At 42.7% G+C, this 27,870-nt stretch overlaps 1 protein-coding gene across 2 annotated transcripts; it reads right to left on the bottom strand.

Annotated features, from left to right (window-relative positions):
* LOC128902089 (ras-related protein Rab-27B) lies at nucleotides 1-27,870 on the bottom strand. Of its 2 annotated transcripts, none has more exons than XM_054184443.1 (6): nucleotides 27,755-27,870; nucleotides 14,691-14,862; nucleotides 12,479-12,564; nucleotides 9,980-10,083; nucleotides 8,765-8,888; nucleotides 1-7,409 (listed from the first exon to the last, which is right to left on the bottom strand). In XM_054184443.1, exons 2-6 carry the CDS (start codon nucleotides 14,841-14,843, stop codon nucleotides 7,220-7,222), a joined length of 657 nt encoding a protein of 218 aa, XP_054040418.1. In that variant the 5' UTR covers nucleotides 14,844-14,862; nucleotides 27,755-27,870; the 3' UTR covers nucleotides 1-7,219. The 2 variants fall into 2 exon arrangements, with proteins under 2 accessions (XP_054040418.1, XP_054040417.1); XM_054184442.1 differs by lacking the exon at nucleotides 27,755-27,870 and adding an exon at nucleotides 27,400-27,431.

Below are 27,870 nucleotides of genomic sequence, written 5' to 3' on the forward strand. Positions count from 1 at the left end.
TTTAAAAATGTACTTTTATTCTGAAAATAACAGTGCAGAAACCGAGTCACAGGATACATTCCTCAGCTGTTTTACACAAACCCAGACACCAGTGAATCAGTTGACAGTATGTTTTGAAGCCACGGGTACTTTGGTACAACAGAGTGACATTAACATCGGGAAGCAAGCGCCACGGTCCAATCAAGGGGCGTCTATAATTAAAAAAAAAGACTATTTGTGTTCAAGATAGTTTCAGTCACACTCATAGCACTAGACGTAGCACAGATCTGTTGAAGACAAACAAAAACCATGCTTACAGTAGCATAACAAAAGGAAACACTTAAAAGGTAATTGATACAGGATGCTTAGTGTTTATCCGGAAGGTGAAAGATACCTTAACAAAACCAAAGGAGAACCATTTAACTTCCGTAAGTAGGTTGAATAAGATACAACAGGCTTCTTCTAATATACAGTTTGTCCATTAAGCCCTATCGCACGATGAGGATGGACAACTTCAGGGTCTAACGTTATAACTAGGTAACTGTATGGAACAAAAGCACATAGCAAAGAATCATTTCCTCTGTTGCCTTTAACTAGTTCAGATAGAAATAATAATAACAATAAATTAGAAACAGATCTGCCCAGCATCAAAAAGAATACTTCCAAGTCAACAGCATCCTCTGGGAAAAAAAAAACCAAACCAACACACACCACAAACCTTATCCTATATGGGTGGGAATTTATGTTTAAAGTATAAGAATTAAGACAGGAAAGAAGCTGTGAAAATTTGGCTTTCTCTTTAAAGATGCCTCAAGCCAGGTCTCCTACCAGTCAGGTAAAAAACTATTCATTTTAACAGCTTGACATCAGTTACAACACTTTTTTTTCCTCTTCTTTGTAAGAAAGATCAGAGCATGGTCTGAAACTCCTACAGCGTTCACACCTGTATAAAAATAGCAGTCGCTTGAGGTTATTTTTATACTTGACACTTTTCTTCAGTTATAGTGCCAACAATACAAATTTTAAAATAACAGCTCCAGATTATTTTAATTTTTATTTTTTTTTTTTAAGTTTAGGCTGAAAACTTTTGTTACATCCATGGTATTGAAATAGTTCTAGGAGATAAAACTTCTTACCTTGAAACAATCCTAAAGAGTCACTACGGAGCAGGTATCAAAAATCACATCTTATACGGCTATTAATAAACATTCTTACATGATCCAGTCCTCTAAAATGTAAACGTATTTATGACAACCCTTCACACATTCAGCATGTTAAAGATGGAGCCTTCAGAAAACGGTTAAGGCAATCGGTTTTTAGAAAGTTACCAAGACAGCAAGGAAACGGCAGCTGCTCTCAAATGTCTTTTGCTACATCATACCCACTGCCAGTCTCAGCCACGCAAGCAGTCAGCAAATTGCCTGGTTTTGCCTTATGTTTCCTCTTTTTTTAAAACAAAAGCACGCTTCAGGCACCCAACCCCCCTTTTTTTCCTTGTTTTTTAGAGAAGCAAATACCTTTCCTCTTGCAAACATCTGTAAAAAGCCACAGAAGGCAAAGGCTATAGAAAAGACAAGAGTTACTTCAGAGTAACTGCAGTTTGGTACCTGCCAGGACAGAGCTGGCTCCTGCCAAACGCTTTTATTTGGAAGTGAGTCATCAGAACAAGGAAAAAAACCCACACGTTACTAGCTGATCACAGATAGATAAAAATATTTCGTAAAATGAAAGCAGAAGCTTAAATGATTGTGAAGCCTAAAATACGTGATGTGCCGCACGCTATCTCCTGGCCCCCAGCCGTTTCTTAGCTCTCTCGTGGCTCTGGACGGGTATGGCTACACGGAGCAACAGACCCTCTAAGGACTCCTGGAGAGCATCTGCTTAAATGTCTAAAAACCACGCACCAAAGAATAGTCGTGAATACTCTCCTGACCTTCTTCAGTTGATGGAATGATTTTCTTCATGGCTGGACAATATTTAAAATAAAATAATAAAAAGAAGCTTGTTCACAGAGTTGGTACTTCTGTACAGGGTTGTTTTTTTTTCCCATTTTACACCATTTTAGCCCTAGTCGTTTTGCTCTGACAATAGCTCCTTACTTTGCAGAGACACTCCAGACCCAATTCAACCAAGCACTTACTTACAAGCTTAAGGAACTTCTCAAACTGGGCTCTCTGGTAAACACTACATTTAAGGGCATTTCTCTTATCTAAAGTGTGTTGCCTTTAGCACCACTTCTGTCCTGCAATTTCCAGCAAGCCCGAGCTATTCCCACCCCTCCGCCTGTCTCCTGTGTTATTCCAAAGGATGTAAAGCAGTGCAGGACCCTGCCCTGGCCCTGCCCAGCAGCTCCCATTGCCTGCCTGGCGGCAGGGCTGGCCGAGGCACCACAGTAGCGTAACGTAAACACAGGCAGCATAAATTCAATTTCAATGCATGCATCAAAAAAAAAAAAAATCCCGTTTGACAACAACATTTCTTTTCTTGCCTTCCTAAAAAAGGTCTTGGAGTTGCTGCTCCAAGGTGAGGGGCCGGGGAAGGTGAGGGCAGGGTCAGCAGAGGATGCTCGAATGCCAGAATAAGAGCAGCAACATCAGCTTCAAGACATTCCCTGCTGATCATGAGATTCCTCACTCCTCCGAGTATGACACACAGGCTCCACATTCACAAAATTTGGCAATTCATAAACAGAGCAGCAACACCAGACTTTGGCACTGGACTTTTGGCAATGCAAATATTTAGCAGTGGATAAAGGGCACGTTTCCTCCACCAAGACAGACCTACCCAAAGGCTGCAGGCAAACGGAAGGAGCTGCGACCGGGGGGTTGCTAGACCCTACAGCCACAGGCCAGCACTCCAGCACCACTCTAGCACGGTGTATTAACATCTCTGATGCTCCATTTTTACATTCATGCTTAAAACCGGGAGGGCAAAAATACCTGTACATCAGGAAGAAGAATGCACTATGGTGAGCTCTAAGGATGAGCCAAGAGGTGTAACGCCACTACGCCTGCATACGTGAGTTAACTGGGACACGCCAAGAGGATTAAGGGAACAGATGCAACAAGAAGTTGGGTAACTTGAACTGCCTGTGTAGATGTCACAGCCCGAGACAGCTGCTGGAGATGAGGAAGGCAGAACTATGCAGAGAAAAAAGGAAACCAAAATTAATTATTCTCGGCGTAAGATCCCGCAAGTTGCATCTCTGAAGGATGGGCATTACCATCACCTTTGTCAGTGCACAGCACTGTTCAGTTCCAAAATTACCACACACGCTGCCCAATAAAGTCGTCAGCAAGAGCACTTTACTGGAGGGACACTGGAAAACTGAAATAAGGTATTTCCCAAAGGACATAAAAAGAGAAACCAGTGCCTGGACTGAAATTCAAGACAAAAGCCCACAGGGTTAGAATACCTGCACTGATATTTAATTTTTAGTATCAGCCTGGATAAAGTATCATAGGACCTTTTCTCCCTCTCCAGCCCTGATGCGGGATATCTAGCAGGCAGGCAAACAAGCTGTCTTTGTGCTCAAAAGCAAATGCTTAACTTCCAATTCAAATATGCATAACCAAATTTTGCAACAGCAGAATCTAGACTGAAGTTCTAGTGGGATGGGATGAGGCTATATCCTACCAGAGACGCTGAGTGAAAGAAAGTTCATTTCCCAGGGTTGTGTCCTGGAAGAATTTATAGGACTGAACACGTCAAAGTGAAATGTTTCGAGCAAGAGGAGCGTGAAAAGGATGAGAACAGTAGGATACGTGGCTCCAGTGAGGGATACATTCAGGAGCTCACAGTGCAGTCAGAAGAGCTGGAACTAGCAGAGTGCTGTGCCACGATGCTGTGCCACGATGCTGTGCCGCACTGAAAAATCCATTACAGAGCTAGAGCAGAAGTGGAGGAAAGCCCTTCAAACCAGAAAGTGGGTACTGGATAAAACCATGAGAGGTTCTTCCAGCACGTGGGATAGAAAAGTTCCTTCCCATTCAGGCATGGCTCTGTAAGACTGTGAGCAGCCCCCCTGTAGTGTTCTTTCATTGCTGCAGTTACCATTATTTCCTGGATATTACATAGAACTTGTGAACCTTAACATTGCTATCGCTTCCAGTTCCTACCACAGCAGCAAGGAGTGGCCCTGAGTCATCCGTGCCGGGCTGCAGTTGCTCACCGGGGGTTTGCAAGAGCCGTGACGCTGCAGGAAGACAAACAGATGTCACCAAGAGGACACAGAAGAACGCGAATCTGCTGGTGGGCATGTGAAACCTAAACCGGAATAGTTCTGAAGAAAAAAGGGAGTAAGAATCAAACTATGATGGACAGGCAATTTTTAGGCAATTTTTAGTAAGAGTTTCATTATCTAGTTTTTTGCAGAGTTAACCTGATAAACAGCAAAGCTGTTAGTAGCCATTCAGAATCACTTATCACGTTCCTTTTTTCCGAATTTAATAACTGAGAGCTACTACAGGAAAGGACGTTTCAACTTCTCTTCCTTTCCTCCAAACAAAGTTTTGATGGCAAAATCCTTTTGGGATAATAGTTTCACATACATTCACAGATTATTTTTTTAGAAAGCACAGAATAATAATCAGTTCCTTGTACTAGCAAGTATATAAATACAAACCAAGCAATGGAACTTTTGCTACAGTCATTTCCCTTTCATTCACAAACAGACCCCTCGAGCAGCACCGGGCTGTGGCGGTTGGCCATGGCCTTGCTCCATCGGCACTGGAGAGTGTCAGAGACTGTATCCTTGGAATGGAGATAAATCGAAGCCACTGAGCTTCGTCAAGGTGCTCTGAAACACTGCCAGGTTTGGGATTTTACACACCTTTGCATGAATCATCTGTCTGCTACTGAAGTCACTTGCGGCTTTGTAACAGCTTTTAGACAAGCGATAACTCGCTGCTCTGGGAAACACGCTTTGGTTGACTGTCGGTAATTTACCTTTCTTAGCAACTTCTTTCACTCCCATTCAACAGACAAAAATCTGACGCCACAAAATGAGAGATTTCCTTTGAAAGTGAGACAGGGAGCTCCTCAGATCATCATTGTCAGGAATTCAAGACATATTACAGTTGTGGCTTTTTTAAAATTATGTGTGTGTTTCATGCTACATATTAAAAAGCAACACAACTTCAAAGAAAACCCTGAATTTCCAGTCTATGTATCACAGGTAACTGAGGAAATCTATCTGAGTATCAGCCTACTTACACCTTCTGCCCAGGAAATCACCAGTTGACTACCACAACAGCTTTTCCACCTCTTGAGACATGAGGGCTGTTTGTAGCCTACAAAAGGATCTGCATTATATCTGGTTGTATAGTATAGACTCTATATAGCTAGACTATATATAGCCTTTAGGTATAGTCTATCACTTATATAAACTTTACAGCCTGCAAGTTAGCTTTCTGGCATGGAATCGCAGCTGTTTGGTTACTCACCCAATGGGTCTGCTCCTACGGATGTTACCATCTGCCCTGTTAACATGCCAAATCATCAAGTAAACATTGTTTTAGGAGCCGGGCAGAAAAACCTGTTAGTTTTTCAGCAGTGAATCTGGTAAATTCTCCATTTCTGGGAAGCACTGAAACACTTTACGAGCTTGCTATTCACAAAGTTTGCAATTTTCAATCAATCAAAGCTGTAAATATTTAAATAAATGAAAGCCTGCAATCCTGCCAACCCAACTAAAGCAGCTCGACTTCCAAAGAGATCTGTTTCCCCCCCTCCCCCCGCAATCTGCACCCTCCCAGTGATTTTAAAGTAGCTTAAAGCACAATAAACACAAATAGACCTTTAACTATCACCTGTATAAAACCAGAATGGTTATTCTACAAAAAAGGACAGGGTAAACTAATAAATATGCTGTAACTTGGTTTAGAAAATGATCTATACTTATAAATATAGTATTTTTCTTTATTTTTTTTCCTGTATTTGTCTTTGTTTGTGATAAGCAACTTGTTTTTTCACTAGAACTTGCTTTCACCTGTAGAAGAAAGCTTTTGCGTTGCACCCTTCTGCTGCAGCACACCAAGAGAGCAACTCCTACCCTCTGCACCGATACCTGCAAACTTCTGCAACACACTTCTCTCTAGTTCATCGCGTATTCCGGACTCCCGTCACTCCAAGTCCCCACATCACATTTTCTCCATGTGACTGAGAAATCTTTCCTCTGTTGAAATCCTAAGGGTACGGAGGACCCAACAAAGGCATAGCGTTAACTCAGGCGCTCACTCGGCACGACAGAGTTTACAGCTCCCTTCCAGGCATCGCAAACAGCCACAAGTTATTCGCTATGTCCTACCTGCCATATGCAGTTACCCAGAAAAAAAGAAGAAAAAAAGACAGTTGAGGGGGGGAATAATATTTTTTGCTAATGGTAAGAAGTTATTTCATAAAATATAGTTTATCTCTATTCCCATACATTATACTCTTTTCTTTATAAACTGTCCCTGCAGCGTCACAATCCCTCTTCCAAACTTTTTCCCATAACGCTCCAATCCCTGCTTGGATTATCTGCAACACAAGCAATGCTGCACAATTCCCTGATAATTTTTTTTTTTTTTTTTTTTTTTTTTTTTTTTTAAATTAAATGCCCTACTTCCTGCCCCCAAACCCAAACCACACACACACACCCCCCACCCCCCCCAACCACCGTGTCAGTGATTCAGTCTGGACGGATTCACAGCATTTCTGACTCTGTGCAAGCGATAAAGATTTTTCTTAATAGGCCACATAAAATCTTTTGTATCTCTGCCTTAGAAAACACATGGTCCCTGATGCAGATTAAGTATTATAAAGAAACAGGATTCTGTGGAAAAATGGCACAGACCTAGAAAACCACCCACCTCCATTTTAATTTCAATATCCAGTGTATGCAGACAATAGGTTCTTTCCCTCCTTTTTTAAAAAAATAAAGCTACTTTCCTCTATTCAGTATCCTGATCCCATGAAAAATAAAGATGAGGGCTGGGGGAAAAAGGAGTGGGGAAGAAGAGGTGGGAGAGTTTTCCATTATGATGGCACCGTATCAGGAAGAATCATTTCAGCACAAGAGCCTCACTGAAACACAGCTTCTAGTTTTAAACCAGTTCTTTGGAGAAAAATGCACAATCCCAATAAAACAATGTAACTTTGCTTCTGTGCGTGGCTCAAAAGAGCCGGTTTGAATTTGGTGGTAGGTCAGCCACATTCTGATGAAATATTTTCCTTGGTTCTCACAGTTTAGAGGTGACGTTTAGCAGGCACACTTTTTCTCCTCCGGTTTTGCTGAATCTAGCTTTCCCGAGCTTCCTCCGTTGGCTGTGTCGGAGACCTGTGTCTTGTCCACGCACTGCTCCATACGCTTCATTATCAAGTCCAGAAGCGTGTCCACAGCCTTCTCCACGTTCTGGCCGGTAGCAGCACTTGTTTCGAAGTATGGTATGCTACAGTGAAAAGGAAAAGGTTTGCTGGAGAGGCTTTTAAAGACAACTGAGACTCAATTCTTTGTAACACTCTCAGTGACGCTATCAATGCTGGGCTTAATGCAATGAAGTGAATAGGACAGAATTCTGGTTTGTCAGGACTCTATTTTCCTGCTGGGCAGAACCCAAACTCCTGTTTTGAGCACAAACTGGCATGATGACACCAGCTCAAAACCGCCACATTAATTTAAAAAGAGTGTCCTGGCATTTTGACTTCAAATTGCAATAACATCAGAAGAAACCTTGGCTGAAAAAGTCTTTCAGAAAGTCTATTTTAAAGAGAAACCTAGATCTACATCTCAGAAAATTTCAGGGACCACAGAACATACCAGCTACCTTTTTCTTTAGGCAGAGAGTTAACAACTATTGCTGTAAGTATATCTCCCTCCCTTCCTGTCTACTTACAAGCACAACTTAGATGTTTTCATTCTGAAATCCCCTTTGAATCCAGAATATTGCCTTACAAATAATCTCTTTCAGAAGAGAAGGTTATCAACTGCTCCAGCACTTCCATCATACGAAATCTGGCATGAACTACCTTCTCCTCAGCGTCGCTGTCCTCCTTACCTGCCTGCACACAACTCTTTAGTATTCTTTTAATATTTTTAAGTCTGATTTTCTTATCACTCCTCACAGTCTCTCAGTCCACCTTCTGCTGCTGGCCCAATTCTCTTCGAACATCCCTTACTGTCTAGTGAGGGCAACTACGGAAAAGCGTAGACATTCTTTTTGCCCATGTAAGGGCACAGCACTATTTGCTAAACAGATTACACAGCCAATTTACCCAGTTTCACGACAGCCTGCAGATATTATTAGTGCAAAGAAGTGTAGAAGGCAGGCTTACTAGAACAAGAAAACGACCATTAATAGCTTTATTATCCATCAGGGAAAAACAGAATAAATTCAGTTCTACTGTAAACCTAGAACCTGATCAAAATCCACAGGCGTCTCCACTTCCAAACTAACTAGAAAGGCAAATTATAAATATTGTTAGGTCTGAGTGTTCATCTGCCTCTGGTATACTCTGTCCTGAACTCTCAGGACAAACTAACATCCCAAGATGGTATTTTCCTGGTAAGAACGTTCCATTTCAGCCTTAATTTTCATGTTGTAATATTTTGGCCAAACTACAGCAACAGTGTGGTTCATTCTACCTATTTCCTATTCAAACAGGTCAGTCTGTAAGTGTGACAAGTCGGATATCACATTGGATAGAAACCTTAGAGTTTATAAGTATACTTGCAAGTATCTCTAACCACTCATCAGCCACATTTACCAATATAGACTAAATTTAGCTTCCGTCATAATTTGCTTACCCGTATTTGTCTGCCAGATCTTTTGCTTGCCTTTCGTTTACCTCCCTTTGGTCTGATAAATCAGCTTTATTACCAATTAAGACTATATCTGGATTCTCACAATATGCATTGGCTTGCAGCTGACCTAGAAGCAAAAACAAACAGGAGTTAAGAGAAGGCTGGAAGTGCTTTAGAGACCAAGATTGTTGACAAAATAATTCAAAATACCTTTCTTGCTCCCCACCTCAAAATATCCTAAACTAACCAGCTAACCACTTCATGCCAAGCACATTTCCTTGCCATACATTTACTTGCTAAGGGGAATTTTTCAAAATAGGAAGTAGAAATGGTACTAGAAAATTATTTCCAGTATTTATTTTACCAACATAAAACAAGAATTAACTGCAATGAGGTGCACTAAACACAATGCTTGGCAAGCAGTGGTGGATTGTGATGACAGGGACTGTTTAGTGGGAGGATGGAATGTCTGAAGAAGAAACATCACTGCTAGGTACGATCTGATGGAGCTGTTTTCACAAGGCAATCCGGATTCTCATGTTATCTCCACTTCAGCTTGTTCGCTGGAAAACCGCCAGCTGGAAATGTACTGGCTTCTGTCCTTCCAGCACTCTAAATACCCTCAATTAAAAACAAATCTTAAGAATTTAACCTTTCTTTCACTTTTACTCGAGCTGTTGTCTGCAGGAAAACCAACAGCAGCAAACACTACGCGTTTTCAAACCAAATCCTCAAAGCCCAATCTGAATTTTAATTTAAACCTCAAAGCAGACAGGAAGGAATGACATGCTGCTTTACAAATAGAAACCACACCATAAAGATAACAGTGACAGCCCAAGTACAGTTTTCAAGCTCCTGTATATCATCTAAAATACAGAGTATGGCCAAGGAAGTGTCAAATGCCATGAATTTTCAAGAGGCAAGAGATTTATTCGAATTGTACCAAACCCAAACAAGGTTATTAAGAATATGCCCAAAACAGTCTACCATGCCAAAATAAAAACAAAAGAAAAGAAAATATGTATTTTTCCAATTTGACGAAGCTTTCACCTCAAATTACAGGCTGCAAGTACCCCACTTACGGCTGCACTAGACATAACTACTTTCTTTAAGCATTTTCCAGCTCACAAATGATGACACCCATAAAACCTAGAAGCCTAAAATACACAAGAAAGCTTCAAGTCAACCGATAAACGCAAGCTCCACGGTTCTACTTACTCATCCAGTTTCTGACATTTAAGAAGCTCTGTTGACTGGTGAGATCAAACATTAGTAAAAAGCCCATAGCATCTCTGAAAAACGCTGTGGTGAGACTTCGAAATCTGAAGGTGGAAGAAAAAAGACAACATAGCTCTATTAATACAAAGTGATCTCTAAGGTAAGCACTTTCCTGGCAAACCTGAAGTGAGTGAAGGAAGAAGAGATAAAGTAAACCTTTTATGAATTGCTTGTGCAAAAATTCTATTAAAAAATACCTTGAAATCTGAAGACTCTGCAATATTTAGTGGACATACATTCCCCTTGGAAGTAAAACCAAAGTAAAGTAATCCTTGACTGTCATTTTAGCTAGGATGCATCACACCAATCAACGTTATTAATCAGTGTGTTAGTAATTTACCAGAGGAAGCTTATATGTGAGAATATAAACATTGTCAGTGACTAATCTATTAGTTCAAATTCTGCCTGATTTAACCAAGAGTGTCAGAGCAAGAAGGGCTGGTTAAAAGAAAAGAAAAAAAAAAAAATACTGAAGCATTTATTGTATCACAGATCACAGTGATAGAAACGGATTCACCCGCTGAGATTACACACACTTAGTCAATGAACGTGCACGACTTGATATAGTCAATATTAAAGAAAACAAAGGAAGAGTAGGCGGCTGTTTACATGTTTTCGATTGTTCGATGTGACTGTCTGCTGGGAAGTTCAGCTAAAAGGAAGATGTAACCTTTCCTCGCAGGGCTCTCGCCACACACTGCTCCAGAAGCAGACCTGTGTAAGCGTGCGTTCACAAGGGACACACGGTTCACAGGTTTCCTGCAAAGCCATAAGCTGGATGAAACTACAAACTGGGAAATATAACTCTGTTGTCACCAAAAGGTCACAAGCCTGTTCAAATCAGAAACATGAAGAACGTCCAAATCATATTAAAACATTCAGAGCGTGCTGGAAAACTGTGCAATGGAGTTCTGTATACAGCAGGGATCCACTACGTCACAAAACAGCACTAAACCTGCAGTAGCAGAAACAGCAACTGGCATTTTACGCCACACATCCATGAAAATTTAAAATAAGCTCCCACAGAAACATATCAGACACTACCTTTAGGGTGTCTTTTCAAGGGGGGGGGGAAATAGCTTCACAATGTTTAGCCTTGTGCAGAGGTGTATACACAAACGGTGTTTGAGAGAAAGGGAGAGAGATGCAGACACAAAATTCCAGCTTTCTTCTGCTTTTCACCCAGCAGCAACCCCTCCTACACGGTCTCCGCACTGCTCACTCCGAAAACCTGAAATCTGCCTCATCACAACTTTCCTTCCTCCCCACTGGGCAAGGAAAAAAAGTCCGCCTCAGTCCGCTGCTCTTCAGTCATTGTTACACAGCAAATAGGTGTGAGTCACATTTTCTTCCCCTGTTGACAGATGACATCAGTAGTCGCACCGAGGGCAACCTCGCGCACTTTATGAGAGCGAAAACCAGCATACGTAACTAGCCAGGGGAAGCTTAAGAAAGCAGTATGCACCCTTCTCCCTTTAAAAAAAGAAAAATAGGATGAAATTTAATAGCGACAAGTCTTTGGGAAGAACAAACAAGCGTGCACACAGAAGAAGGGGAACAATCCTTTTGCAAAGGAGGATTCTGGTCAGTCACAAACTTAACATGTCAGCCATGGTATGCTGCTGCAAAGGCGGCAAACAACCAAAACCATAAAAGTAAGATAAGAAACAATTCTTCCATACTATTCAGCACTGGTACGACTTGAACTAGAATTCTCTGTCCCACTTGCGTGCTGGTGGTGAGGCTGGAACAGGCCTGGGGCGGTATGGAACAGAAAGCTTGCTCATCACAGAAAAGTCTGAGCAAGCCCGGGACATGTAAACTGGAGAGGATTTAAGGGTATGTCTCTGCCTCCTGACCTGTTCTAATGGCACTCCGTGGGAATTCGATTTATCAGTAAAAAGTATCCCGCACTGGCATTCCCAAGAATGGAAACCGTACTCCAGATGGGGCCACAGAGTACAGCATAAAGGGGAATAACCACTTCCCACAGTCTGATGGCCACACGCGTGCCAGTGCAGTCCTGCATGCTTCAGCAGAATGTGTCTTACCGTCCAACCTAACAGAAAAAAATGCAAAATACAAGAACAAGACACTTAGGTAGCTTATACAGTATCTTCCAGAGGAGATGTGGAATGTATTACCAAGTCAAAAGAACAGCAGAAAACAAACCAAAAAAGCTAACCAATGAACCAATAACCCACACGTGGCAGAAATGAGGCCGAGTGCTGCCCACCTTCAGTTCCTCCAGTCCTATTTGCTGAGATCCTCTGATCACTGCATCGAAGCAGCACCAGAAAAAAAGCTTTATTTCTGGAAGATACTTTCCTTGTCCTAAAATATCAGGATTTCTGATATTTTTCACCTGAATGGACTAATGGTTTATCCAGAAATGTGCAAAAACTGAAAAGTGCTTTGCAACGAGCCAAACTCTGTTACCTTTCCTGTCCAGCTGTGTCCCAAAGCTGGAGATGTACTTTGAAGGCTTTTCCTGGAGATCCATTTGGTCCTCTGCTGTTGTATACCTAACGAGAGAGTCAAATCAGTACAGACCGCACTGAAATCCATCGCCTGGGTCACAGATTGTTACATTTTTTTAAAGCAATATGGAGTTCAGTAAGTAAAGTTCAGTCCTTCAATAAAAGCTGACTCTTACCTCTAAAAGCCACTTGAGAGGGCTGCTTATAATAATATTTAAAAACCCAGGAGCCACATGAAACGTCTATGAAAGCTGCACTTTAAAGATAATTTGGTCATATTTAGCACTTCAAATTAGATACCAATTCTTTAAAGCTTGGCACAACACTGTGCTGAGCAAGCCGTCTGTGTTCTGTTTCATTGCTGTTCTTACAAAATTTACAGCTGGCTGACAGAATTAACCACTATTATAAAAAGCTATTTTTTCTTCATTAACTTCTGTTGGACATTAATGACTTCCTTACTAACTGCAACTGCAAACTCATACTGCTTGAAGAAATCACTGTGACCTTTCGCTGGGGCTCAATTCTTTATTAAAGAGAAACAGTATGTAAATTAGCTGTCGGGGATAAAATAAGTATGAGCCATTTTTGTTATCTGAGGTAGTTTAGCAGACTCTCGGCAATTTTAATATGGCTTTTACATGACAGAAAACCACACCTATTTAACCTTTTGGACATCTTTTCTTTGAAGACAATTTATTAGCTAGACCTTCAAGACATTTCAAAGCTGGTGATTTCATGTAAGATGTAGTTTCTTCCACACTTATAAACGATCTTACCCCAAAATGTACGGTAACGCAAAATTACAGAAGAAATCTGTCTGCAACCTTTAGCAGAAAAGTTCAACCTTCTGGAGAGAATCCAGCATCCATGTTCAAAACACGTTAACGAGCGTCTGACCAGCCAGGGGAAGAGTATTCTGGCAATTTGCATGTTCAGACATTTCCTTGCAATAAAACTGTGCTTTTAATACTTTACTCTTATATCAGTGCAATCCCACAGCGCAGAGAAAGAGCCAGGCTCTGCTCCGACCCAGGCATCACGTTTAACTGGCCTGAACTTGCATAGTGCTGACTATGAGAAATTTAAGACATAATCCAGATCCACAGTTCTTTTATTCGGGGGACCCCTGAACCTCCTGTGGCAAAAGTGAACTCCCATCAGCAGCCGCAAGTACTGGCAGTCATGCAAAAGTTGCCAGGGAAGATGAAGGGGGGAGTGATGCCCATCGTTTTGTGGTATCCTACTGAAATAATATGAGCTTAAAATGTTCAGTTAAAAAGAAGCAAATTTAAAGAGGTCTCCATCTTCCAACTGGGCAAGTATTTACATTTCTTTTTATTAAGGAAATGACTAAAATAATTGCCCAGGGTCTAATAATATCCTGTCTTTATTATGTTTTTACTGTTCAAGCAGGCTAGAAGGATTCCTATTAGAAAGCTGAATTTCTCCCCTGTATTTAGCCTGTATCAGTTGTCAGGATCTATGAACAGATACATTAGTTACGTTAAATTAAAACAAAGCGACTGCGCCCTCATAGCCATAAAAAGCAACTGACTAACACTACAGAAGACTCTCACCTTCTATTTAACACCAAGGAAGAAAAGCACGGCAGAGCGGGCTCGCACACCTTGCATTACGCAGCACATCGATCCTAAGCTACGAGGACTCCCGATCTCAGGCTCGTACGCTCAGCCTCCGGCCTGGCTGCTGGCAGCAACTCAGAGGAGCAGCGTGGTCCTGCTGGTGGAACCGCTTCTTGTGCTTTGCCTCATTTCCTGTGTCATCTGGAATAAGCTGAAACTCCTGTGCTTCCCTACATTTCCATCTTTTCTATTTAAACTATGAGTTTGGGGACCAGAGTTATTTCTAGTCATATATACCTCATTCACTAGCACTATGGAAACCTCCTCTTGGAAAGATCCTTTTATACCACTGTGCAATAAACCACTTAATGATCCAACATCAGGATAAGGATAATGGCATTTTTCCCCTCCATCTAGTTCCTAATTATGACTTCTTTAAGCCAAAAACTAAACCAGGAAAAGCACTATCAGCACATGCTATACCCTGCAGTAAGAGAGGCAGTACACATTTACATAAAATTTGTTTTCAGCAGAAATGAATAAAGAAAAAAAAAAAGGTAGTATCATTCATATGAGACAACTTACCACTCGTTTTTCCCGAAAATCTATCCCTACTGTCGTGATGAATTTTGGGTTAAATTTGTTATCGGTGTATCTGTACAGGAATGTTGTTTTTCCAACCCCAGAGTCTCCGAGGGCCAGGAGTTTGATCAGATAATCATAGTCTCCATCAGTCATAGTGCTAATTTTTAGGAACCTACGTAAAGAGAAGGGAAAAAAAATATTTAATGATAAAAAAAAACCCTTTCTGTTTGTTTTTACCTCACTTTTATTTTTGTTCATTTAAATGCTACTGCTTGTGCTCCAGGTTGAAAGTTATGTTTGTGTATTTTGAAAAACGCTAATGCAAAGCAGCAGCGAAACTGGCAATTTCTGTTCAGGTGGCAGGAGATAATACAACCTACACTTTCAATTTTCTAAATAAATAAAATTGAAGCTTAGAATGATAGAGTTTGGGACCAAAAGATTATCTTTGTTCTGAGGATAACAATAAGGCCTATAATGAACACATACGTGAAACCTAGGGGTAAATCCTGCTGCTGAAAGTATTTTATTACGAGTTTGAAGAAAAGGGCAGTGGAGAAACAGATGTGAAAAGGAAACTCAGACACGGCAAGGACCATTCTCAGGGCTCAAGCTCTAACCACTATTACATGACATTACTTTTATCTTGAAAGAAATATTCCCCCCCCATCCCCCAAAGAACTAATTAAAACAGCAGAGTAAGCAATTATCCCAGGGGCACTGTTAATAAAAGGAGAGAGCTCAAATGCAGTTTACTCCCTAGTATAACTAGATGAACCCACAACTGCCTTGTTCTGCAAAGCACACAACCAACTACCCCCCCTCCTCACCAAAGGCTGCAGATACTTATTGGAGTGAAGAAGAATGAAAAGCGGATGGCCAGCCCACCGCCTGGGTTCAGCTCCATGCCTTGGTTAAGCTGCTGCTGTGACGGCAAGCGGGGACATCTCCCGCAGCCCAGGGAGCCACCCGCCAGTGGCCAATATCCAGAGAAAGCCACCGACAGCTCACACACCTCGACAGCAGTTGCAGGCTCTTTTCTATACATACCAGTGAACAAGAGCAGCAAACCTACCTCATTAAGTACTTGTAAAAGAAATATACATGTCAGAAACTACCACAAGTTTACAGAAAGAGGAAAATCTTGCCAATCTACTGGCAAATGCTCTTGACAGTATTTGCTATGAAGCCCTACAGGGGAAGGGAAGGGGACCTACGTAAGAAATAGACCTACAATATATTTGTTCACATGTATGAAATGCCCTGATGATGAGAAAACTGGAATCGCATGAAACACCACCTACTTGACATCCTCTCTTACCTTGTTCTAAACATCATCTAAGCCCTTCCCCCCCCCCCCCCCCCCAAAATCTTGTTAATCCTCAGCACGGATGAACATCCGTTCCACTCAGATCTCTAATTACTATGGTATCAGAGGAGGAGACCCTGGGCCATATCCCATTCATAAAAACTACTGCTTGTTTCAGTACAAGACCTTAATTTCCATCAGAATAAAATCTACCTTTCTGAGCATTCAAATTAGCAAGCACTGACCTGCTTGGACTAAAATAGCGAACTAAGCCCATTTTGATTATCCTGTATTTCAACAGCTTTAAGGATAAAAAAAAGCTGGCTGCATGCTGAGCAGTTTCATTGTATGAGATTTATACCTTTGACAGATGTAGAGCCACCCAGAGAGGCAGAACAAGCTTTTGAGAAATTAATCTTCTGATGATAAAGGTTTAACGAAGCTAGAGAAAAAGGCCCCTGATCTGACAGCGCTGCTCTGCCTTGCACTGCCTTTGGTCTGCATTGGGCAGGGGGAGGCCAGAGCACCAACACAGCAGCTTCACAGAAATTAATTCAATGCTTTTAATCCTTTCCAGAATATCTCAAGTTTACCAAAAGTTTCCACTGAGCATGAGTAATTTCTCCCCAGAAGTTTGAGGACTATCAAAATCAAAGTATTTCTGATCAATGCAATAACTGTTCTTTGGACACTTCATTCAACAAATCAGAAAAAGAAAGGTATCTTGGGAGGTAATTCTTCCCCAAATGCTTGACATTAATACAAAGTATTAATTTAGGATTGGACACTACTCCCAAATATCCATGTTCTCTGGGAGCTGAAGTTCAGCATCTCCTTGCTATGCAAATATGCAAGGCAGAATATTCAGAATTCACCAGACCTGTAAATGCTGAGCAAAATATACATCAGACTAGGATGATTAAAAACCTATTTTTGTAAGCGTGTCACGAGAAGGCAGCTGGCACTCCTATTCCCAGCACTGGCTGCTTTTCCAGAAATTCCTGCCCGTTTGCAGCACAGGCTGCCCAGGCGTTGCAGCCTCTCCCAGCCCGGCGCTAGCCAAGGCAGTCACCCCTGCCATCGCAGCACGCAGGCAGCCTGGGAAGTGGTGGCTTTTGGCAAGGTTACCCTGACTTCGCTCTCCTCCTCCTCTGTACTGCATGGGAAAGTAAAATAGTAATCGGTTGGACAAAGGGGTTTTTAATCCTTCCGATTTTAACCTGAAGCCACCAAACAGTTTTCCTCTCCTTGAGCAGCTCTTGATGGAGACAGAAGGAGCAGGCTTCACAAAAACCCAGGTGCTGGGAGAGTTTCACAGACCAGACCGATCCACTGCCATCACTGTCTTACCATTTCCAAAACGCCATAGTACAGCAGACTAAGTCCTTGTTCCGCAGGTAATATTAGCATTAAGATTCTAATTTCATTTAGAATGAAACAGTTAAAATTACGACTGATTACTAATAATTATTACTAGATAAACACCCAGGCATGCTTTTAAATGTGTCTATAATTAACTGGGTTTGAAAATTCTGAATGTTTCATTTTGTTTCATGACAAATGTTAAATGAAATAGTACATACAACTGAAGTATAAAAATCAGACACCGTGATATCTGAAACAAAGCAAGGTTCTTCAGTGGAGGAGGTTTGGGGTTCTTAAAGAAAAAAAGATTTCATTTCAAGGTAATTTCCTCTAGCGAAAATCTGAAAAACACTTCCTAATTTTCTATTAAGAGGTTATTAACAAGGCATTTTAATAAAAGTGCAATATACTTCATTCAACTCTTAATTTTAAATGGCTCAATATATTGAGCTACTGAAAAGAAACACCCCTGGGCTGTAATATGAAAGTCTTATATTGTAGAAACAAAGCAACTCGACTCACAATTTTCCATGACGACATTCAAAAAACTCCCCTGTGCCTGGAACCCTAACTTTCAAGTCCTCACCACCCTGAGAACATCTAAATGGTCTTGAAGTTGTAATACCAGGGACAGTGAGTCATTTTGCCATGCCTGTGTCTCCACCACAGACCACCTGCAGCCAGAACCAGCGAGGTCTCCCCCACCGTCTGTCCTGCAGGGCTCAGTCAACCTGCAAGCGCCCACACACACCAAAACCAACTTGCCACCCAACGAACGCAATCTCACCCTCCAATTCTGAAGCCCATGCTGTCTCTCTAATATCACATTACCAATTAAGCTTTACAAAAACCCAAACAGGCCGCCTGACCGTCCCTCTCAACCCTCTCTGCCAACATGGCCAACAGCCAGAGGATGGTAAATGTGACGTTTTGATGCTGTTCTTCCAGGCTGTGCATCGAGACGGAGTCTGATTTAAAAAACACTTTTCTGTTTTCTTGGCAGACAAGACTCCCATCTAGACCAGAAGCAGCGTCTTGTTTCTTGATTGATTATTTTGTTCCACCTCTATTTAATGTTCTCTAACTACAGTGTGAGAGATCATTTAAAATCTGGCACTTGTCAGCAGACACTCCAGAGAATATTTTCTCGATGGAGAGATACGGCTTCACATAAACCAATCAAACCTTAAGACATTCAGTTATAGCCTACGGGGAGAGGAAAATTGACTCCTTGGGCACCGTGCTTTTGCTCTGTGGTCCTCTCTGAAGTAAAACTCAACTCTGCACCAGAAGACCCACCCCAGCGCATGGAAAGGGATGCGGAGGGGAGAAGTCCTGAGTCTGGTTTTCTTCTTCCATCAGTAGTGTGTCCCTTAAAAACTGGGAGGAAGGCAATTCATTGAAATCTAAACTGCTTTTGAAAAAAATTACTTTTGGCTGAGAGCAAACTCGGCAGAAAAATGGTTTCAACTCAGAAACTCTTTTTCATGTCAAGACGTTTATATGTACAGCAAAACCAAACTAAGCAGGCTAAAATTCTGATGAACGTAACCTAAAACCTGTTAGTCATACTTTTACCTTCTCAGAATTAGAAAGGATTAAAAAATTTTAAAACTTCTAAATTTCAAACTTTGCCTATTTTTAAATTTGAAAAGACTTTCCTAATCAAATAGACTACCTACTAGATTTTCTGATAACACGTTTTCTCATTAATGGAGAGAGTTGTTGAAAGGAGCTCAACAATTAGGTACCTAGTTTACAGGAATATCACCAGGGAAAAGTTATGTGAGCAATGAGAGAAAAGTTAGTTCTGGAAAGTAAGATTTTATTTCCCTTGACACACTGCTAGCTAAGAGTCGAACAAACAAAAATGTTGTATAAATAGCATTAGCTCTAAAAAGTGCAGGATATAAAATCACAGCACACATATTGTACCAGCAGCTGGTCGGCAAGAGATCGGTTCCCTCTGCAGCAAAATAAACCAGCACCACTACTATTCATCCAAGCTTTTTTTTTTTTAATGTAAAAACGGCAACAACAACAACAACAAAAATCAGTGTTGTCCTGAGGGCCAACTCAGGGATGACGGTATCAGAGGCACAGCACACACACACAGAGTAACTGTCGCTTATTCAAATCAGCAAACCCTGAGCTGACCAGGGGAAGGCTTTGTGGGCAAGTTCTAACACTCCCCACCACAGCTGGCACTGGGAGACCTGCTGCTCCTCTTTGGTTCTGCTGCAGCGAAGCTGGAGCCTGACTTCTCCAGCACCATGAAGACCTTCACCACTTCCCCTTTTTTTGACAACCTCTGGCGCCTACCATTGTCATCAGCTGACACAAACCTGACACTGAAATAAACTGCAATGTTGTTCCAAGAGCCCAGCAACAGATTAATAGACCCAACAACAACAAAAAACTACAAACTGACCCCATCCAACTTTCTTCCGTGCATGGCATGAGCTATCATGCCCCAGGTCATGGGATGACATGTCTAAGTGCAGGCAAAGGTACCAGACCACACGAAGATGACCTGCAGGATCCCCCAGAATGACTGTGGCACCACCCTTTCCCTTTGGAGGTCCCACTCTTGGATCTCTCCAGGGTCAGCAATTAGACACAGGTGACAAAGAAACTCATGACTAACATGTGGCATGGAGAGAGATGACCCCAATACTAACACACGGTTTCAAAATACTTCGCAAAGGGCCTGAGAAAAGGTGGGCATTGACTAAATTTAGCACGGTACCACCAAGAAGAGCCCTTCTCATCCCCAGCCTCTCCACAGACATACCATTAACCTTCTGATAAACAGAGAGCTGCACGGAGACTTCCAACGAAGAAAAGAGCAGAGAGCTAGACAAAGCTGATCTGTGGGAGGACAGGCTGCCTGATAGGTTTCCTGTTCAGAGTCACTTCTAGGAGATGAAAAACACTGACGGCAGCAGGTTCCTGTTGGAAATCAGAGTCACTACGTAAAGATAGTTTTGAAATGCATTATTTCTAGCTCCATCTATCCTCCTAAAGAAATCATACAGGCTGTAGCAGAAAGACATCCCAAGATGGGCTTGGACGCGGCTGGTCTTTGAAGTTCTTTAGCTACATCCTTTGAACAGAAACGCAAAGCTCTGCAGCAAGGACAGAAAGCCTCCCCTGGTCTTCTGCAGGAACACCATAAAACTTCCTTTTCTTTCATCCTCAAGATTCTGACTGGTATTAACTCTATCCCAACCACAACCAATACAGTGAAGAACGAAAGTCTAGTCCCCTGTCACCCTCAAGCCCCCACAACCTGTTACTCAATTGCTGTGGGACAACGTCTCTTGCTGATGGAGCGTCCAAGATAGAACCCCACACTGATCAGATTATTAACATCAAACTCATTAACACAGCCACGTTAGACACCTCTTCCCTACCAGAGAAAACATACAAGAACATCTGCAATGCAAACTGGAACAGGCAGAGAATTAAATTTAAGAGTACATTATCAGAAAGTAGCCTCACAAGTCCTTCCTGAGTGGGAGAAAGAGACAGGATGTAGGAAAGATAAGATAAAACTCCGTCCAGTCATCCCAGCATCACGCTATAATTTGTCTGCAATCATCTGCCAAAAAAGCAGAGCCTCACAGCTGCCAAGTAAATGGCCCGCAATGAACCAAACATTTTTTCCCCCTCAAAAAATCAAACAACTCACTGGAGCTATGCTGAGATGAAATTAAAGCTGGCTTCTCTGCTCAAAATCAGGCATACACAATCATTTCCATACAGGAGCTGCGAGCAACAATACGTAACAAATGCAGCATTAGTGTGAAAGAAATGATCTTTCCTCATTTTCTTCCTTACAGTGGAAAACCCTGGAGGACCAGACAGACGCTTTCTGGCACGGATGCCTCACAGCATTTGAGCGCAGACAGCTTCAGGCTTCAGTATGTAAAAGACTCTTGGCAAGCCACAGCCACACGCTACTGTCTTTTGGTAAGCCAGGATACCCTTTTTAACAGAGAAAGAAATATATACAGAACATACTCCATTTTAGAAGTTCTTTAAATACACGGACTTTCAGCTTTCACCCATTTGAGCACAGGCTGAACGTAACTCCACAGGTAAGAAGGTGAGTTCGCTACCACTCCTGACTGCTACGTGTGCCCTGTGAAGGAGCCGGTTCCACTTTAAAATCCCCTTCGACTCACGAGAAGCCACAGTGAGCTTTCACACAAGCAAAACCAGTAAAATCTCCAAATAGTGCTTTCTATAGAGATGCGTAAATACCAGACACTTCCTAAGCGAGAACCCATTCACACTGCCACACATCCCACGGGTATTATTCAGAATAAACCAAGCAGCACGCTCTCAGTGACCCACGTCCATCCATGGTTTCTATTCACATACCCACACCTTTTTGGGTCCTTTTCTCACATGGCACACTCTGCTACCCGGAGTCGTACTTAAAAAGCAGCACTGAACCCCCTCCCTTCCAGCCAATGCAACGTCACTGCCTAAAAACTCTCTCACTACATATACACACAGCAAACAGATATTTACATTTTTGTGGGCAAGGGAGACAAAGTGACTAATTCGGTCATTTTCAGAACTAATCAATACGAAAAATACATGCAATACAAAAAAAAAGAAAAAAGGCAAAGACGAGGACCGCACCCAGCCGTTACCAGAAGCTGTTATCACGACATTTCCCCAGTGCTTTTCTTCCTCTAGGCCAAACACACAGTACGAGGTGAGTTATAACTCAACCATACACATTTTCCTCTATTTCATCATTTCAAAAACCTGCTTGGTAAGTACAGGAATTAGTTCTGGGCTGACCATGCCACAGTAGGTCTGTATTTAGCACGTAATCCAATCTATCACACTTGATTGACTACACAAATATAACTGTTCTGCTGACCAGAAAATAATGATGATTTGCAAAATACCTGCAAAATATACAAGCCAGAAATGGATTTTGCAAAAGGCAACAGAATCCTGCCACTGTAAAATAACCCAGATGGCAAACACTCTAACCTTTAATTCACATTTCAAAAAGGAAAACAAGCACGGGCATTAATGACATTTACAGGAATGTATTTAATAAGGAAAAAAGCCAGTATGAGGAAGTTTCAGTGGCTCATTGAAAAAAAAAAATCTCATAAAATATATATAAATCATGTTAACTCCCTTTGAAGTCCAAAACTTGTACAAGGATTGGACATGCATAGGGAAGTACCCCTGGTTAAATGGGAAAGAAGGGAGTACCGAGACTGTTGTCACAAGCGCGGGGTCACTCCCCACCCTGCTGACAGCCCAACACGCAGCAGATTCCAGGGGAGATGCCGAGTAGCTCCCTGCCGACTTGCTGTTCAAACTCTCCTGCTCTTTTGAAGGCAAGCAAAAGCTACCATTCATTATGTTAGTTATCTGTCTGTGTGTCAGGGAAAAAAATAAATTCTATGAAAATTTATGAGCTAATATAGTTATCTGAAAGACATGAAGTGGGCTAGACTTCCCTTTTAACTGCAGAAGCATGGTATCATTATCCATACTTCATCTCTCCCTGACCTTATCAAATTCATGTTCTGAATCCAAAACTCATCATAAATCTTTTGTAAAACTCCTTTGACAAAGCCCAGTCTTTGCCACCGAACACATGACTGTTAAACTGTTTTTCTGCAGATCTCTATTTAAATTTAGAAACCCTGATATGCTGATGAAGACTCCAAACTGGATGATTACATCTAAAAGACCTGAACGTTTGCCAGCTACTCATGTTTTTTATAACACTCCCCTTCCTCCTGCATACATGAATCAATATGTGCAATGAACAGTTATCAACAGAGTAAAGAGCAAGAGGGTGAGGGGAGGAAAGTCAACTCCACAGCTTAGAAAGCCTGTCCTGATAGTTGGGGCCGTCCTCCAACGGTAGAAACAGCACCGCTCCACTAAACAGTTTGCTGGTTTACAGTTAGTCAGCCCAAAGGCTGGCCAATACAGCTCGATTTTGTTACCATGGATCCTTTCTAATTTCCTTCCAAACATATTTTTGGAAGCACCAGGGGAACACAGGGCTGACCACGATCAGCCAGGGGCCATCGTTAGCCCTGTAATTGATCCCCGAATCAACCCAAACCTGTCTTTCAGAGCATCTTCTAGCAAAGCATCTAATGGAAAGTCTGAATCAAGATTAAGACTAGGAGAATTTCTATTTTGTGCTGCCTACAGATAATGGACTGTATGTACAGTAAAGGGGAAAAAAAAAGGAAACCAAGCCGTATCAGTTTGGTAAAGGACAAAAAACAGCAAGTGGAGCCTACTGATGGCTACAGCACCTGTTAGAGCTCTGAAACACTGCAGCCACCATTCCCGTAGAGATGATGTCCTTTTAACAGACACCCTCTTGCTAAAAAAAAGCAGCTTCCTTGGATTTCATTAATTTGCACCACTGTGCAAGTGGCCCATACTCCCCTGCCTGAGGCTAGCAGGAACTAAACTGAGCGTGCAATGCTGGCCGAAAAGAATCTCCTGTTCGAGACTGCCCTGTTACAGATACCCGCTACAGACACTGAGGACCTGACTGAGAAATGCCACGCTCCCAGTTGGTACCAGCCTCCTCTGGAGCGAGAGGACAGCCATCAAGGGGAAGGGACCAGCTCTCTGCCAGTTCTGCTGGGCTTAAACTGCAGCCAGGGAGATCTCAGTTGCACCTGACAAAGGAGTAAAGCGTTTTAGTGAACAAGGACCAAAGCTGCTGTTACAGTAGTTTAAGCTATTTGCTCTATATACCCTTGACACATTTGTGTTTCTATACGTTGCTGCTTTTCCCAAAATCTTCAGGCTAGGTTTTCAGTTCCTTTAATACCAAACCTCCGTTAGGGTGGCAAACGCACTTCACTATATCCCAGGGGTTTACCTAGAAACACAGAGGCTTTTCCGTGGCTGAAATGCAGCTTTACATGTTTCCCTCAAACCCCTAAAGGGCCAGTTCACACCGGATCCCAGGGAGTGTTATACAGGTAAATGGCTTTGATTGCACTTCATCAAAAGCCCTTCTGCAATCCTCAAAGCAGTTTCCCTTTTGCTGTCAGAAGGGTAAAGAAGATTTTTGGCATAACTGCAAATTAATGCCTTTTGTTCCCTATTGCTTAGGACAGGCTTGGAAAGTTCTTAACACTTAGAGTGTCCCTTTAAACAATCTCTGCAATAATTGTTAGCCACAACAGCAGCTACACCTCCCTCCACACAGTAAGGCAGATTTCCACTCCCTGCACCATTCTGTTTAAATAAAAACGTACAACAGTGATCAAAACGGTTTGGCTTGTCAAATAATCTGATCCCATTTATTGTGGCTTTTTAAGGACTGTGAATTGTAAAGAAGGTTCCTCGAGATATAAAGTCATTAGTTCTAACAAGCTAATGGCTATGATCCATTTAAATCACTGCTTTTGAAATAGTAAATCATTGCTTCTTTCTACAGCAGACAGTCTTAAGTGAACACTGAAGCAGTCTGATTATTCCATAAAAGGTTTTAGGAATTAAAGTCTATTGTACTGCTCAGGCAGAAATTGGTTATCCCAGAAATCTTAACCCCTTAAAGCTGCAGAGAGAACAGCTATTTTTCTCTTCTGAGGATGTACCGGAGAGAAAGGTCTCCTCATGCCTTGACTCCCTGTGATGCTCCTCCCAGGATATTGCTTGTGCCTGCGACCGTGCCGCTACCAGCAAGCTTCCCAAGGTATGTTTTTCCTCTCTCTGTGCCAGTGGCCTTCTGCTCGCACGAGGACTTGGCAAGCAGACACCAGAAACATCACCTCCAAAGTTCTCGCATGATCTGGTTCTCCTTCTGTCTCTCAAGAAACATCCATGCCCGCCCCACCCCAGTTAATCCCAGCCCTGCCAGGCCCACGCCAATGGTGCCGGGAGCGGACACGGTGGTTTAGGGGCAAACAAGCAAATGAAAGGTTTTGAGGGCAAGAACAAAGAGTGAATTAGGACCTGCCACATGCAAGATTAGCAATGAGTTTTATCACTCTAAGATATGGGAATTAGCCAGTTCTTCCAAGATTTGAAAGGAAACATAAATCTTAAAGCTCCTTTCCTGATACAAAATTTCAAGATTACACTGTCCACTGCATAGCAGTCATCCCAGAGAATTATACATTGCTTGATAAACCTGCTGTGGTTTAGATCACAGAAACTGCCTATTTCCATGCTGTCTGGCCATTTCATAACGCTGCATTCACTAGAACGGAGCACAGGGAATACCGCAACAGGGAGTACTCGGCTGCAGGCACAGGGTAACGCTTCATCTCGGCTGTCAGACACGGGTACCTCCACCCAGGCGACCAACATCACCATGGGGTGGCAGGGGGGAAAGACCGATCACCAGGCTCAAACTTTTTCCTAATGCCATCCAAATCAAACCCAGACCTGCTGTATTATGGTACTGACAACATTGTTTCACATGCCACATTTCAACACACAAAATGCAAAACACAGACACTGCTGAATTACTCTCGGCTGTTTTGCTTCTCAATGAAAGAAAGAGCAAAACCAAAGCTTTCGTGGGAACCAGCACAACGTATACTTATAGTCGCCTATGCAGCAGTTCTGAGACCAAATACCTGCCACATGCTAACAGGAAAATCAGCTTGGAAAATTGAGGCTGCAACGCATGAGCAGTGAGAAAAGAACAGCTTCTCCTTGGAAAAAAACAACTATCCGGCTCTCCCAAATGCAAATCGGAACTTTCAGCTTGCAGATACACAAGTCATCAGTATACAACTGTATTTTGTGACATGCTCTCAAGGGCAGTATATTTTTCAAGACACTATTATGCCAGCTTTAAACAGTGACAGCATGTATTTCAGTAATGACCAGGTTGTGATATGTCAGCCTTAGCAGTTTCTAGGCACGCTCTAAGGGAGTGTGTTGCTACTCCCCAGTTCGCACATTTTAGCAGGCTGCAATATATTGCTGTTTCTTTGAAGGCAAAAATAAGCGCCGCACCATGAGAGCTGTCGCTTTTCTCTGCAGCTGTTCAAACTTCCCTAGCACCATGTTTTAACAGAGCTTTCCAACAATGCTGTGTGCAAACCCGCCAACAGTGCCTTCTTGCGCATTTACTTGTAACACCCCATCTTGAGAACTTCACACACAGCCAAAACCCACCAGATTTGTTGAGAAGAGTTTTTCAGCATGGGAAAACTGTTTCTCCTTGGAGTCAAAGTCTGATTAAAGAACTGGAAGAGGAGTCACACTCTCTCTCACTGGTGTGAATTAGCATAACTCCAAGACTCAGGCCTTTTTTTCCCCCCCATATGCCAGCAAGTATGCAACACATTTTACCTTTGGCATTTTTTTTTTTTCCGCCTACAGCCCACAGCATAGAGCTACTTTAAAAGAACTTTTATAAAAAGAGTTCAGGAGAGGCAAAGTATTTCTCTGCTACTTTGTGTACCTGCCTTCCTCCTCCTGCCACAGCCACTCGCAAAGACGCTTCAGTTAAACTCTGCAAAAGTTGTGCTTGGCTACGAACTTAAGGACCAAACCTGTTTCCATGATCCCTGCAAAGTGCATAGAACCGCATGAAAGAGCCGTCTCCACAATAATCTGATCTAATAGGTATAAAAGAGTATTAACCATACATTGGCATAAGAATACTGTTCATGGTATATCTGAACCGGCTTTTTTTTTTTTTAAATGAAAAAGCGCATTCTGCTTCCGTCTCAGCTGATCTTTTTATATACTTCATATCATGTTCTCATCTCATTCCTCCACCCAGATTAGGGAGTGACAGCAGACACTGCGCCGTAAAAACGTGTCTGCTCACGGAGGAACTATTTCGGGCTAACTATATTTGGCCATTCTGGAATAATTCATTCTGAATTCCACTTTATGCTTCACACGCACCGCTCATTTACACCCATCATTCACGAGACGCTTTCTGACGCCCCTTCCCTTTCCTACCAGCCAGCTCTTTTACGTTCGCAAGCTCGAAAATGCAGGATATGACAGAAATCTATACACCCCACACCCCCACTGCACCTTTCCCGGGCTGTCATGAGGAGAATACAGTCGCGATAGTGGTCGCATGTCGCGGGGGGGGACGGGGGACTCCCGCCTGCCGCTCCGTTACAGCCCGGGCCCCGTCCTTCCCTTCCCCAAGCGATTTCAAAGCACCCCGCAAACGGCTCCCCACCCCGGGTCTCCATTTTACCCTCCCCTCCACACACGAGAAGTCCCAGGGCCGCCCCGCCGCCGGCCTGGCCCACCCGCCTCGCCTCAGCGGGCCGCGCTAACGGCGGAGCCGAGGCCGCCGGCGAGGCGGGAAGGGTCGGCCCCGCTTCCCCCGCGCCGCCGCCGCCGCCACCCCGCTTCTTCCTTCCCCCTTCTCAGAGACCTGTTCTCCGGGAGCGCCGAGCCGCCTGCGCCTCTTCCCCTGGCTGTCGGCGGCAATGGAGAAGCGGGGGGTGGGGGGGGAAGGAGCGAGGCGCGGAGCACCTCCCTCTGCGGGAG

The sequence above is a fragment of the Rissa tridactyla genome, chromosome W, assembly GCF_028500815.1.
Source record: "Rissa tridactyla isolate bRisTri1 chromosome W, bRisTri1.patW.cur.20221130, whole genome shotgun sequence".
NCBI lineage: Eukaryota > Metazoa > Chordata > Aves > Charadriiformes > Laridae > Rissa > Rissa tridactyla.